The sequence below is a fragment of the Lottia gigantea genome (genome assembly GCF_000327385.1).
Source record: "Lottia gigantea unplaced genomic scaffold LOTGIsca_185, whole genome shotgun sequence".
Classification (NCBI taxonomy): domain Eukaryota; kingdom Metazoa; phylum Mollusca; class Gastropoda; family Lottiidae; genus Lottia; species Lottia gigantea.
In genome coordinates this window covers 74,969-89,258 of record NW_008708337.1, presented here as the reverse complement: position 1 = coordinate 89,258, position 14,290 = coordinate 74,969, and the positions used below count along the sequence as shown (strand labels likewise).

The 14,290-nt window shown below is 34.5% G+C and overlaps 2 protein-coding genes across 2 annotated transcripts in view; both read right to left on the bottom strand.

Annotated features, from left to right (window-relative positions):
* LOTGIDRAFT_142755 (hypothetical protein) overlaps positions 1–4,413 on the bottom strand; it is a gene marked incomplete at both ends in the record, with an annotated part of 16,805 nt that extends 12,392 nt beyond the window's left edge. The window contains 4 exons of the mRNA XM_009052513.1: positions 2,950–3,075; positions 3,337–3,498; positions 3,809–4,003; positions 4,339–4,413. Of these exons, the coding sequence (XP_009050761.1) occupies positions 2,950–3,075; positions 3,337–3,498; positions 3,809–4,003; positions 4,339–4,413 (558 nt within the window). The remainder of the gene's footprint in view (positions 1–2,949; positions 3,076–3,336; positions 3,499–3,808; positions 4,004–4,338) is intronic.
* LOTGIDRAFT_226563 (hypothetical protein) lies at positions 4,339–5,962 on the bottom strand (the record flags this gene model as incomplete). The annotated part of the gene is made up of 3 exons (XM_009052512.1): positions 5,713–5,962; positions 4,981–5,387; positions 4,339–4,483 (listed from the first exon to the last, which is right to left on the bottom strand). Coding segments are annotated over exons 1-3 (663 nt in total), but the record flags the coding sequence as incomplete, so codon positions are not given.
* Positions 5,963–14,290: the final 8,328 nt, after the last annotated feature.

The following is a 14,290-nucleotide window of genomic DNA, read 5'->3' as shown; positions in this document are numbered from 1 at the left end:
CGAACGTATGTTTTTAAAAAATATGGCGTTGCCCTTGTGTTTGACCTTCATTTCTCCAGTGTCGATTTTATCTATTAATTTGCTTAATCCCTCTTTAACGGTTTTCTTGGTTTCTTCGCCAAATCTTTGTCCGAATTCTTTAACCGTCCCTAATATATCTCATACTCCCGAACCTCCTCGTGCTTCTCTTTCCATTGCCAAATTGTGTCTACGTGCTTCGGCGTTTGCAGCGGCTTCAGCTTTCTTATCGTTGACAGCTCTGGCTATCCCAGCAGCTCCACCAGCAGTTGCACCGGCTGCAGCTAAACCAGCAAAGATTAAAGGTAAGAAAGGTAAAAATCCACCTTTTTTAGTTAAATTCTCATCAATTCTTTCCAAGTCTATATCGTCTCTGACTTTGTAATGTTTGTATTTATCGATAATCTTTTGGGTTATATGCACTTTTTTACCGTTGTAAGTTATTAGAGTCAGCGAATTCGTTTCCATAGCTTCTATTATTTTCATAACTAAAGTTTCTGGTTTCATTTTTAAAGGGTGTTTTTTTATTCAATTCTTATCATTCTTCTATCTGATATTTTAATGAAATGTTTTGCTTCTTCCAGCAATAAACAGTAGCCGGTAAAATTTCCTTGTGTTTTATCGATGTAAATATTTATGTTTACCCCTGTTTTGAAAAGATCTTCTTGATGAGCTGACAGATCGAAACAAAAGATTGGATGATTTAGTGAAAAATCTGTGTATTCAAACTGAGGCGCATTTCCAAACAATTCGCACATGTTTTTATAGTTTCTGTACAATTCGTTGTAATCTTTTTTGGAAGGATCAATTGTCAAAGGTTGATTGGGATAATTATCGTTGTTCAATCTGACTTGAACTTTGCGAATGATGGGATCTTGAGTATGGTTCAATGCCACTCTGAAAATGTTGTTGTTGTTTGTCTGAGAGTCTGGCAAGTTTTTGAAACCGACCATTAGATATCTCGCTGGTTTGACGGTGTTGGTGATTGGCCACGTGGTGGATTCTCCCGTTAAAGTCATGCTACCTACCGTGTTACGACGAAGAAAAGCAATTTCGATGTCTTTGGTTGAAGAGTTGAATATTCTCGTTTCCACTTCTACGGAAGGAGTGATTACCGGTATGTAAAGTTGGATATTCGTTATTTCCAATTTAGCGTCAGAGTTGTTTTCACCAAAGAATATCTTGTTGTCGTTGATTTCTCTTTGCAAATGAATTTTATACGGTAAACCTATGGAAACCTTTCTGTGTTCCAAGAGACCAAATAAAGGATACAACTTCCAATTAACGTAATTACCCCATCTGTTGTTCTCGACAACGTTGTTGTATTGTAGAGCTCGTTTTTCAAATCCGTGATTTACTCCGCGAGTCACTCTTTCCAGTGTGTTTCTAGCAACTACCCTTATCCTAGCAAGGTCTGCGTCATTTGCTACAGTTCTGACCGGTTCTTTTAAAACTTCTCCGTCACCGACATCGGGAATCCATCCCGAAACTGAATCGTAGTTTTTGGGATACAGAACCGTTTTCAACATTGTGTCAAACTCGCCGGGGTGTTTTATGGTCTCTATCGAATTTGAACCAGCTTCCAAAACCATTTCGCTGAATAAAGACGGAAAGAAGTTGTTTTCTAAAGTCGTGTTGGTTTGATGAATTCGATTCTGAGCGGCGTCTTTGATTTTGAAATCGCATCGGAAATGGGCATCGGAAAGCAGCAACCAATTGGACAACGAATTAATTTCAAAGGTAACTCTTCCTCCGTCGTTTATTTGGGTCTTTGTCCCTACCGATGGTGAGATGATTACGTAATCCTCTTTCTTCTTGTTGAACGAATATTGAATCGGATCATACAATTGAAAGATTGGATCCAATCTGTAATTTTTGCTTGCCATTTTTATCCAATGATTTTAAACCCTTTTCCTTGTTTTTCTAGGGCTTGTCGTTCTAGTCTCTTGTTTCTTAGTTCTCTTATTAGCTGCAGTTCTTTAAGTTCGTCAGATTTTTTCACTGCATCGCTAATTGGCCACTTTGGGGATGAGAGATGTTAGCGCAGAGAAGAAACCGTCTCCTTCGAATTTTTTTTTTCGTGTTTTAAAATTAAAGACATTTTTAATGCGATTATTTTATACTGTATTATTTTTAGTGATTCTTGTCTGTGGTTTGGGTAATTTATAATACAGTTTGGGGTGGGAGTGTGTTATAATACATTTTTAACAGTTTGGGGAGTCTGTTATAATACATTTTTAACAGTTTCGGGAAGTCTGTTATAATACATTTTAACAGTTGTGTCTTTTCGGATATGACGCATTGAAAAAGCTGCGCATGCGCAGAAGTGAAATGCGTCATATCCGAAAAGACATATACTACTAATAATTCCTATGAAACATTTTCACCCCAAATTGCGTCAAAATCTGTAAAGAGCTGTACCTCCTGGAGTGTTTTCGAGATAAAACACAGGGGCAATAACTCATACTAAATATTTTTCTGATTTTCAATTGGGCTTATCCTTGGGTGATATCAAACACTCATGACAAGTTTCGTCAAAATCCGTCAAGAATTGTACTTTCAAGAGTCTTTACAAACAAAAAATTGAAAGCGTTCTCAAGACCAAGGGCAATAACTCATAACATTTCACGTGGGCGTATAAAGATGACAATAACTTACTCCCATTCACTATTTGTCATAATTCATATGAGATAATTCTTATCTGGATTTAGCAAAACTAGTAATAGTCTAATGGATCTTATCTAGAATCCAAAACGCTCATACTCCCCTAATTAAGTAACATCTCCTATACTCCTACCCATTTGGTACGACATATGATCGCTTTATGGTCAAGTTGATTATTAATGGAGGTTAATATTCTTTATGACATAATATGGGTTAGCTGGATCAAGTTGTTACAACCGATAAATGAAAACTATGTTGTGTACTCACCCCATAACTAAGATAAGCACCAAATACACTACCAGCAATAGTAGCAAATCCACCCACCATAACAGCACATAGTTCAGATTTGGTCATGATTGGTAAAAATGGTTTGATCATCAAGGGGGCTTCAGTCTATAATACAACATATGTTATGAAATCTGTTACTGAAGTACTTGTTAGTAGCTCGTAGATATTGCGTTAAAATATAAACCAGACAACTGCTTCGTTTTAGTGGTATATTACTCAAAATTGGAAAAGGGGGTTCTCATTTCGTAACATAATAGTATTTTTAAGCATGGGCGCTGAAGTTTGGACTTTTCTTTGTAAATGATTTACCTTACAACTATATGTATTTTTAACAGAAAATAGCTTAGTATACGAATTAAGACTTACCATGCCAACAAAGATGTTTCCTGCAGCATTTAAAGATTCTGCTGGTGTGGTTCCCAGACAAAAACTGAGAAATCTTCCAAATACTTTAACAATAGCCTGCATGATTCCCAGATAATAGAGAACAGCTATAAATGTACTGAAGAAAGTCACAACTGGCATCACCTGGAATTGTATAAAGAAAAAGGTCCTCATGACTTTTTTTAAATTTTAAAGTGCCATCAAGAACGTAGTTTCTGCCATTTGTGAATTCACCCTGGGGTTGCGGTAAAAACATGTTCATAGGTATTAACAATAAGTTTCCACTATAAATAACTTGAAAAGTCAGATACGCCTCTTAGTAGCTGTATCCGCATTAATTTTGTTATTAACAATGTGTTGAAAAAGTATTTGCAAATGAAATAGATTTTTTCAACTTTGACACACTCAACGTTGGTTTTTGTAATGTAATATTTTTGTAATAAAATAAACTTACTTTAAATGCAAAGAAATGGTTGAGATAGGTTGTTTCACCAAAAACAAATTTTGCTCCTCGATCAGAATAAGCAAGGAACTCAGTGACTCGATCACCTAGCCATTGAAACAGATCTCTACCGGGCGTTGTTTTCAAAATAATCAAAGCAAAGAAATACTGTAAAGTTAAACCCCAAAATATGGGATGCCAATTCACCTAAAATATAGAAAAACATTCTGATATTTTACGTGAAATTGTAAGGATTTCTAACATGTGTATGAAACACTGTTGCAAAATTGGTTTGGAGGGGCGTGTCCATTGATTTCTCGTATAGTTTCTCTTCTAATAGTTTGTCTTCTGTCTTCTTTTGTGCCCCCATCCAACACATGAAAACATGGAAGCTCAGGGCATTTTTGGTGGTCATTAGGAACCAATGTATTCAATAAGGCTGACAATCCCTATTATCCAAATATTGCAGACTGTCGGAATACTTGGATTTCAGAATTCAGTGCATTGTAGTTCCATTTAGTAGTTTAGCGCTCTGTACTAACCTTGGCTGGATTGACAGATGTAAGATATGTGAGTAAAATAAAAGCTGTCAAACCGCCGAGTGATACTAGGTGTTCGGGTCTCTCCAAAACAACATAAACTATTAACGTAGTAATAATAATCACAACAGCAGCTATGTACAAAAACCTGAAAATATAATTCAATTTTTCATTTAATAATCTTATTTATACTTACGAAAAGTTAAAGAAGGGGTGCGCATTATACACGCCTGTGCACTATTTTTGCAATTATACTGTACTTGTAATTTACTGATTTGGTTGTTTAAGGCTTCAATTATATCGCTAAGTAGCCGTCCCATATTGAACAAATGAAACACAGTAACTTCAAAGTATTTAGAATCTTCGATTTTTTCGGGAGAGGGTTTATATAGGCGAAAGCCTGTTCACCAACCCCTTTCGTTTTTATATTAATAAAATACTGTTATTAAAAAACTTTTTCTTGTCAAAGTGTATATACTTATCCGAGTTTACACCCCTTTTTCAAATATCAGACAGCTGATTTAGTCAAAATATAGAGTCAAAGTTACCTAGACGGTAACCCGATTGCCTCTTTTTTTTTTACTTCAGATTTCTATTTTAATGGTTTTACGAACTAGATTACATGAAAAGTGTGTAACTTCTTACCATCTAATGGCTTTATTCACTGTTTGATTTTTGTTGCTGGAAATCTTCTCTGATAAAACAGTAGTATATGGTGAGATATATTTCCAACAAAAATGAATGAAAAGTAGCACTGTCCCTAAAATTGTATAACCGAGCAGTCGATACGATCCTTCATCTCCAAAACGGTAGTACATGGCATAGATAAAATAGACTACGTAAACACAAAATAACAAAACCAAAAATGGTCTAAATATCCGTGTTTTGTGATTGTTCCAGAGTGATATTGCGCCATTTTGACTTTTCAGCACTTGTCGGGAACAACAATTATAGTTATCTACTTCATCATCGTCTTGCAATTTATACTCCGGTGGGAGATTTTCAGGGTCGACGCCATTTCTCTTCCTCAAACCCTGTTCTTTTTCACCCAACTAAAAAAAACCCAAACACTATATGAGTACGTGGAAAGAAATACAGCAAGGAATATCGTGTAAATAGAGACTCCTCTAGCTAGCTAGTGTGTGGAAATCACTTGCACGCATTGCTCAGACTACTAGAGAGTACATTGCTCGATTCTTTGCACGAACATTGCTTAAATCTTTTTGTTAAGTCAAAGCTTAAACATAGTGCATGCACACATTGCTAAGACACCTTACGAGCGCAAATTGCTTAAACTCCACACGCGCACACATATAGTTGACTTATTGATAAAGTCTAAGCTCTTTATGTTTAATATAGAGTAATTAATATACTTACAGAATCTAAGGATGAAGTAAAACCGGGGTTATCTTTTCCTTCCCCATCATCTGTTGACTTGTAATGTTTCAATTCGATTGGGTTTGTGGGTTTGTTAGATTCCTCTGACATATTGGGTCCTCTATCGCCTCTATTTGAAATGTAAACTGGTAGTTTGTGTTTATCAGATATTCTTTTCGTCTGTCGTGTTTTAACAATATTTGTATACTTGCTCTTTACACATTTATAACTTGTTAGCCAATTTTATTATCTGAAAGTAAAATAAGGGATATTATTTGATTTAAAGGATATTCCGCTTTTTTGGAGGTCAAAAAAAAAGTTTTGTTCAAATTTGTGAAAACTATGCACCAAAATCTAGAGAAATGTGCCCTTTAAAGTATCGGACAGTTTCAACTAAAAAAAACCAGCCGTGAATTTCCAAACGCCAACAATATTTAAAAACATACAAGGTTTTTAAGTTTGTTATGCTTTTTGAGGGTTGTTAGAAAAGTAGAGTACGGATTTGAGTAAAATGAACGAATAATTGTAGAGAAATATGTCTACGTATTATAGACCAGAGGGAGAAGGGGGGTATTGTCACCCGAGAGGGGGCAAAATCTGAGTTAACTTTTCTAGAGGCATTTTTCGTCAGGAATCCGAATCTGGGAGGTAAAGTGCCGGGTCAGGGGGCGTTTGAAGTTCAAAATGTAAACTCTCAATATTGTAAATTTGTACTCGGAATTCATAAGTCTAGTACCACAGCAGGAACTTTAGGGGAATGTGGTCGTACTATGTACTATGCTATATGTATCAAATACTGGATTAAACTTACTAATAGGAAACCCAAGAAAGTTTTTAATAATTTATGTTAAAGAGACTTGATTCTGCTGGCAGAATAACATGGGCTACCAAGGTCAGGATTATCCTTACTTCAATTGGATTCGGCTGTGCATGGGACTTCCAAAATATTAGAGATACAGACAGTTTCCTTAACAGTATAAAACGTCGCTTATTAGACATAAATATTCAGGAATGGGGTTGTAACATTAACAATAGTGAAAGTCTGGTAGCCACTGGTATATAGATAAGACAATGACATTTACATCAAAGTGATGACTTTTTGATAAGTTATGAAGATTTAACTTATTTTGATTTTTTCATTGCCATATTATTATCATTGACCGTCCCATAATCCAGATTCAATTATTATATTATTATTATTACTGTATATATTGTATATTATGAATTGCTATGTATATGGGCCTCTTTATGGAATAGCATATTACATTACTCGTTGATCGTTATTTGAGAATATGCGGTTAATTTAATGATCTTTCGTTCAGTAATACTTAAATTCAATTTTTCGTTCAGTCATACTCGAATTCCATCATGGCTACGGAACACATCAAACATTATCGCTACGATGATACGGCACGGTAATTATGTTTATGCATTGGCGAATCCGAAATCTAAGGAATGATATTGTTATTATCATGCTATGATAGTGAAATGAAATGAAAAATTATAAACAATTGGGGTTCTTCACGACGTACTGGCCTTATAAAGTACACATATGTTTATCACATGTTACGCACGTGACATGTTTCCTAATAGGAACGGACATAACTCTACTTATAGAATTGCATGTTTCAACTATCCGGATTTTCGTTAAACCGCACGATTTTATTGCGAACGGGAATGTGTGGATAACGAGGCTCCAATGTACTTATTTACTATTAATAAAGATAAACACCAAAACTATGTCAAAACGCTTAATTAACAATTAGTACTCATTAGTGGTAATGAAAACTGAATACCCCTTTAATATATTTATAACAAAATATAGTGTCTACTTGGACAGAGAAAGATATCATTACATCTAGTACAGTTAACAATCTTCTGGTGGTTAATTGTAATATCATTACAACAAGCACAGTTTACATTCTTCAAACGGTGTTTTCATTACACACAGTGTACACTCTGCTGGCTATAATGAAATTGGTATATAAAATATGAAGTTTAAGTATATGTTTTGTTACAATAATATCCAAATATAAGTAGGTGTCGCGCTTCATTCAATTTATATACCTATTTCCACTTCGGGTGGCATACCACGAGTTCGGTCGTTGTACGAGAAATTGTAAAAGAAATAATATTCTTAAAAACTGTAAGAAATATGAAACTCCCTTGTCAATATTTGGTTAGTATAGACAGTTATATAATATTTATCTTGAATATCAAATATGTCAGGTGAATATCTTATTATTTATATACAAAAAAAAGGGCTTTAAATCTCTAAAGCTTCAGTACAAATACAGAATAAATCGTGATCGAACGGTTTAGGTTATAAAATTCTGGCGGTGTCCCCAATATTAGAAATCCGACAATAATACTCAACTTAATTTGACACAGAAACACAGTTTACTATCTGCTGGTTAACTGGATACATAATAATAATTACATCATGTATATAGTTCACAATCTATTTTATGTTAGTCATTTATAATTAACATACATTATCTAATTATGTTAAACTTTAACTTGCACCTAGTTTTATCTTAAACCTTGCTTTGTTTTTATAGGACTATTTATGTTCTCATCACCATCTAACACAAAGCACAATTCTGGTGGCTAATTGGACATAGAAAGCTATCATTACACCAAGCACAATTTACAAGCAAAATTTTCAATATTCTGGTTTGAATACACAAAGCTAAATTTAAACAAAACAAAGTTTAAGATATTTTAGTGGCTAATTGGACAGAGAAAGCTATCTTTACACCAAGCACAGTTGGAAATCTTATGGCTAGTCGGATATATAAGCTATAATTACACCACGCAAACTCTGCGAGCTAATTTGACAGAGAACGCTATAATAACGCTAATGAAATGTGCTTAGCCGCTTATAAATAAGTCAATGCAGCCAAAATTGATAATAAAATACTAATAGGTATTTTGCATATATCAACCAAATCAACATTACGATATAATCAATCCGACTCTCATCAGATCTTTTCTAAAAGAAAAAAAAATGTACTTGAACAAACACGAAAAGCTACTAGATGTTAAACATTAATATCATCCCCGTTGACCCCCTTCTTGAGATGGATTTATTCAGAAATGAATAGACCACAATAGAGTCAAGTACATGAACAGATACGTAAAGGTAAATAAACTGAATTGAAGTGTTCTTGTGACATATGCTCTAGCTAAGATACCCCCGGATGGGGTGGGGGCTTAGTAGATTTCTTCTTCAAAAATGTTGAGCGAAAAGTTTTCGCAAAATTCAAACGAAACAATGAACCTTTCGTACAAACGACTTCTAAAAAAAAATTCAAAAGAATGCCACAATTTCTTATGTGTGACTCCGAAAAATTTTCAGAGTGTCAACTATTTTCAAACAGCTCATCAATTGTTCAAACGTTTATAAAGAACAATGGGATGTGAATGTCAACCAAGTTGTAGTATTCCATACAAAAAACACACTAAAACCCCCAACAAACGCTTATTGCAGTCAGTATAACTTCAAAATATAGATTAAATTTCTCTCAAAATTTTTCAATCAATCATATTGTGCTTAACAGTTTGCAGTTAGTTCATTTTAATTTTCAAATTCATATTCCTATTCATGATTTTACATAAAGTAATTTACTTTATTATTTTAGCCTACTTAGATATAAACTTTAAATTACACTGACCAAGCTAAAACAAGGTCGATTGTGATTCTCGTACTGTACAATAATTATTTTATAACATGAATGTTTTTTTTTTGGGTGGGTTTTTGACGCCCTACCTTCTTAAAGGATTTTTTTCTTATACTAACAAAAATAAAGGTTACACCCCGAACCTTGACTCTTTACCCCATGCCGAGGAATGAACCTAAACTTTCTTAAATCAGGCTGATATCTAAACAGGTTAAACAGTATTTAAACAGAGCGAACTATTTTCAAACAGGTTGAACTAAATCTAAAAAGGTTGAACTATATCTTAACAAGCTGAACTATGTCTGAACAGGCTGAATTATATCTTAGCAGGTTAAACTATGTCTGAACAGGCTGAATTATATCTTAACAGTTAAACTATGTCTGAACAGGCTGAGGTTGAACAATTTCTTAACAGAATTAACTACAGTGTATTAATGTATTAACAAGGTAGATGAAATATAGTAATGTAAATAAACCAGGGTAATAAACAAGGTAGTATATTGTGTACTTTATCCTACCACTTCAAATATTTCTACAAGACACCACAAGGTTCAATCTATTATATGTAGGGTTTGCTTTCATTTTATTGAACAGTTTTGAGTAAGGGAGTTGAATTAATAGATAAAATGCACTGATTAACGTGTAGTCACATAAGGTTCGATTCCAGCAAAGATTCTGGTATTGAAATCTTGCAAGACTGGGTAGTTTAATAAAAAAAATAATATTGTTTCTGGAAGTCTTGAGCAGTCTGAAATTCAAAATTCGACTTCCAGACAGGTCCAGAGAGTAAGAGTGTAATCATAACCTATTGACGCTTAGGATCTATACTTAACAAACCACACAGCTACAGAAATACCCCTTGACATTCAATACACTGAAAAATAACGTAGCCTACCTACTTGCACTTAATTAATCAACTGATGAACTGTTGTGGTTAGCAAATAAAATTTACTTTTAAAATAGAATGTTAATGATTGACTATAATATATACCGTTTAAACACCGGATATATTATTGATGAAATCACAACATACACACCTTTCTCGACTAAAGACAAGCCTGTTAACCGAAATCGTACGAACATCTGCAAATCGAAATGAATAGTACGTGCGTTACAGAAGTCGTAATATCAGGATTCTATTCTGACCAACGAAAACTGTCATCGTACCAGGCAATAACCTGCAGCTTTCAATATCAATTGATCAGAGTTCATTTATAGTTATAGTGTTTTGGTTCGTTTATTATTTTTAAATAAATCCGAAATTCTGCAGCTGCCACTGACTCAAATTCATAGACAATAATAAGCTGTAAATTAAATACAAGGTATAATGATATTGTTGTTATACATCATTATATCATTAATCTCAAGCTGCTATAATTAGTAGAAGTTGTGTTGACAGCGTATCCAATTTTAAGTATATTATTATATTACATACTATGTATATTAAGGATAAATTTCAAGAAGGATATTAAACAATCCGCCAATGAACATTACGTACTGACTAAATCATCATTTATAATATTTTGACACATATCTTACTCATTATTGAATATCATTGAAATGGGTTATCTGTAATTATTTGATTGTTCATAAAGGGAATATGATTCAAGTGTGACGTGCAACAATCCATGAATTTGCTTTGATATCAGTGTAGGCGTAATGGGAATAATGTTTTTACTCAGTGAAAGTCTCGTATATAAAAGTCGCAGTGACATAAATTAAGTGACTACTGTGTAGTAAACAATGTTTGGTACGTGTTCTTCCCAACATTTATAGGTCAAACGGTCCACTTCATAAGTAATAGATAGATTTAGTGGCGGATCATTGGGCCATGGCTACACCCTCGGGCATGTAAAATATATTATTTTGAAGTATAAAATTAAGCTCTTTAAATGCTCAAAATTTATCTCAGGCCATCTGAAATCCGTTGGCATCTCGGATCCTCGGGCAGCACCAAGACCGGCCTCATGGGCCTTGGAGAGCCGCCTCACATTTTTGACCCCCACCTCAAGAATTTTCTAGATACTCCCCTGGTTAAAAGGAGGGATCGAAGCAATTCTTAGATCCGCTAGCGTTCTGTAACAGAACACTGTCGAACATAGTTATGACTGTATCAAACAGTTGCCAAAAGTAAAAATTTTCACTTTGCCAATTCCGGTCAGTCTTGGAAACGCCTATATGAATTTGTGATTGGACCTGTCATATTGTGATACTTACTAATAAAGCATACAAACGTAATAAACATATCAATACAATTTGTCCTTCAACATATAGAGGCTTTATATCCTGTCTTATTTTCACTGATGTGCTAAAACTTGTAGGCTAACCCCATGGCCCACACCTAAATACCAACATCATAACTATAGTCATATATTCTTTTCAAATAGAATTATTATAATGAATCTTTCAAAGTAACTGCGGTAAAATATATCAGCCTATATTATTGGTATTTATTATAAAATATTCTATTCAAATCGATTATTTGACAATTTGTGTTCAGGGTTAGCAGATTAAGTATATATTTATCAAAGAGTTCTGTTCAATTATGCCCTTATTATATCAGAATTTCAATTTTAAGTAACTTACTAATTGTCGTGTCTAAACCATCATATCATTTCATAGGAGAAACGAAAACGGTCATAATATAGCACAAATAAAAAGTAGTGAGGCACCTGTCTGTACGCAAAACTCTTGGGTAAAATCGGGAAACAAGGGTGTTTCTGTGCCTCTGAACCACAACCCCCACCCCCACCCTCTAATTTTTTGGAAAACAAGAAGAATGCGTTTTTGAAGTAGACACCTGCAAATTCTGATCACTCTTGTCAGGACCTGTCATTGTTAATGTTGACGCTCCTTACTCACCACCAATAAAAGCGCATGTAAACGTGATGAAAATATATATGAAATTTGTCTTGATCAGATATGGTAAAAAAAAAACGAACAACCAGTCGACGATTTTAAAGGTACTAATTGATAGCAGTGGTACGTAGGTTTGTATCTGAAAACTTATTGCACACTGATTGACATTACTTGAAGCTATTGCTAGGATATTACCTGTATTAACATATTCAAATATTATTCTGTACTAAAGGCTAAAACCTTGCCACGCAGTAAAAGTGTAAAAATGCAAAAATATAAAAATTCCAAATACATTAAATGATATAAAATACTTGTTTGATTGGTTTATTGATTAGAAACTTCTACGAATTATTAAAAATGTCTTACCTTCTGTGAGACATCTACCTTTTGTATCCTGTGTGTGTTATCTATAACAGTCAACAAAGCGAGGTGTAGTGTATCGTCTATCAAAATGTTTGAATAAAACGTCATGGCCATATGAGCACAGCCAGTTTTTACTCTGCCTTTCATAAAACCATGGGCCGTAACAAAATAACTGGATGTTTTGTTATGGATAACCTGACTTTTTGAAAGAAAGAAAAAAAGTTAATGCGCACTCCAAGGAGTTGCCGGTTTTCTTTCTCTCAATTATATACTTATTTACTTATCATTTCATTTTTCTCGGTTGATCATTGTATACATTGAGGCATAAATCCATTCGAAAAACTTGCCCCACCAGCGACGGAAAATCAATGGGCTCTCAATTCTTCAAGTTCGTTATGCTTCTTGAAAGCAGTTAAAAGACTACTGTACCTATTTTTAAGTAAAATAAACGCCCAATTTTAGAGAAATATGTCTCTAACGTTTCAACTAATAATATCGAGCCAATAAAGCAAAACAGAACACGTCCAAAGATAAAGCAACAGTTTGCCAATTGGCAAACAGCTTGATGCTGATGAAGTTGAACGTATTGAATGAAGACCCTATAGACATGACATACTGCTGCAGATGGCAGATTTACTGGTCACTACGATGAACTAATTGACACATTCAAGCAAGGGCCTCGAGAATAATAATATCACCAGCTTGGTCACCGGCAAACGTGAAAAAAATGTTATAAAAAGTCCAGTACAATAATAAAAAATTTACATCAGTTGCTATCAACCTGCGACATATGCGAGCATATTGCGTTTCCAGGGAGCTTTTCTAATACAATATTTTTTGCGTGTATGGAGATGTTATGGCGCTTATCTAAGACTAGATTCCGTGGCGAGATCAACATGCTCTGAGCTAATTTTCCGTGGCAGCTCAGTAAGGACGCCTTTCTAGTGTGACGGAGCTAGAACTGTCAAAAGCGCTTATTCAAACATTGAGCTGAGTGATATTCTGATTTTCTGCTCTTTAATTATATCGGATTGTACAGCTGTGCAGCTTTATAGGGGGCGCCAAAATGATTTCTGTCCCTCCAGCCAATTTGGAGCCACCACGACACTGGCTCTACAATTGATGTATTGAGCACTTTATTGCCCAGTGAAAATATTGTATTATTGATATGAAATTGATACTATTACACCCAATCAGTGTTTATACGCCCACATCCAAAGCGTATATTGCCGTCGCCCCTGTCCGTCGGTACGTCGGCATTGTTGTAGAGACAATAGAGGCTGCAGTTTTTATCTGATCTTGATGAAACTTGGTACGTATATGTAAATTGGTATGTATGAGATCTCGGTCAAGTTCAAATTTGGTAATTCTCGGATGAATAGTTTTTGCTCTTGACTTCGTAAAAATCATGTCAAATTTGACTTGTAGACACGATAGAGGCCACAATTTTGATCTGATCTCGATGAAACTTGGTATGTATGTATATATTGATGGTGAAGTTCGAAATTGGTAATGATTTCATGAACGGTTTCGGAGTTATTGCCCTTGACGTGTCAAATATTGCTTGTAGACACGATAGATGCGACAGTTTTTATCCGATCTCGATTAAACTTGGTATGTATGTTTATATTGGTCAAATTCGGAATTGGTAATAATCGAATGAATGGTTTCAG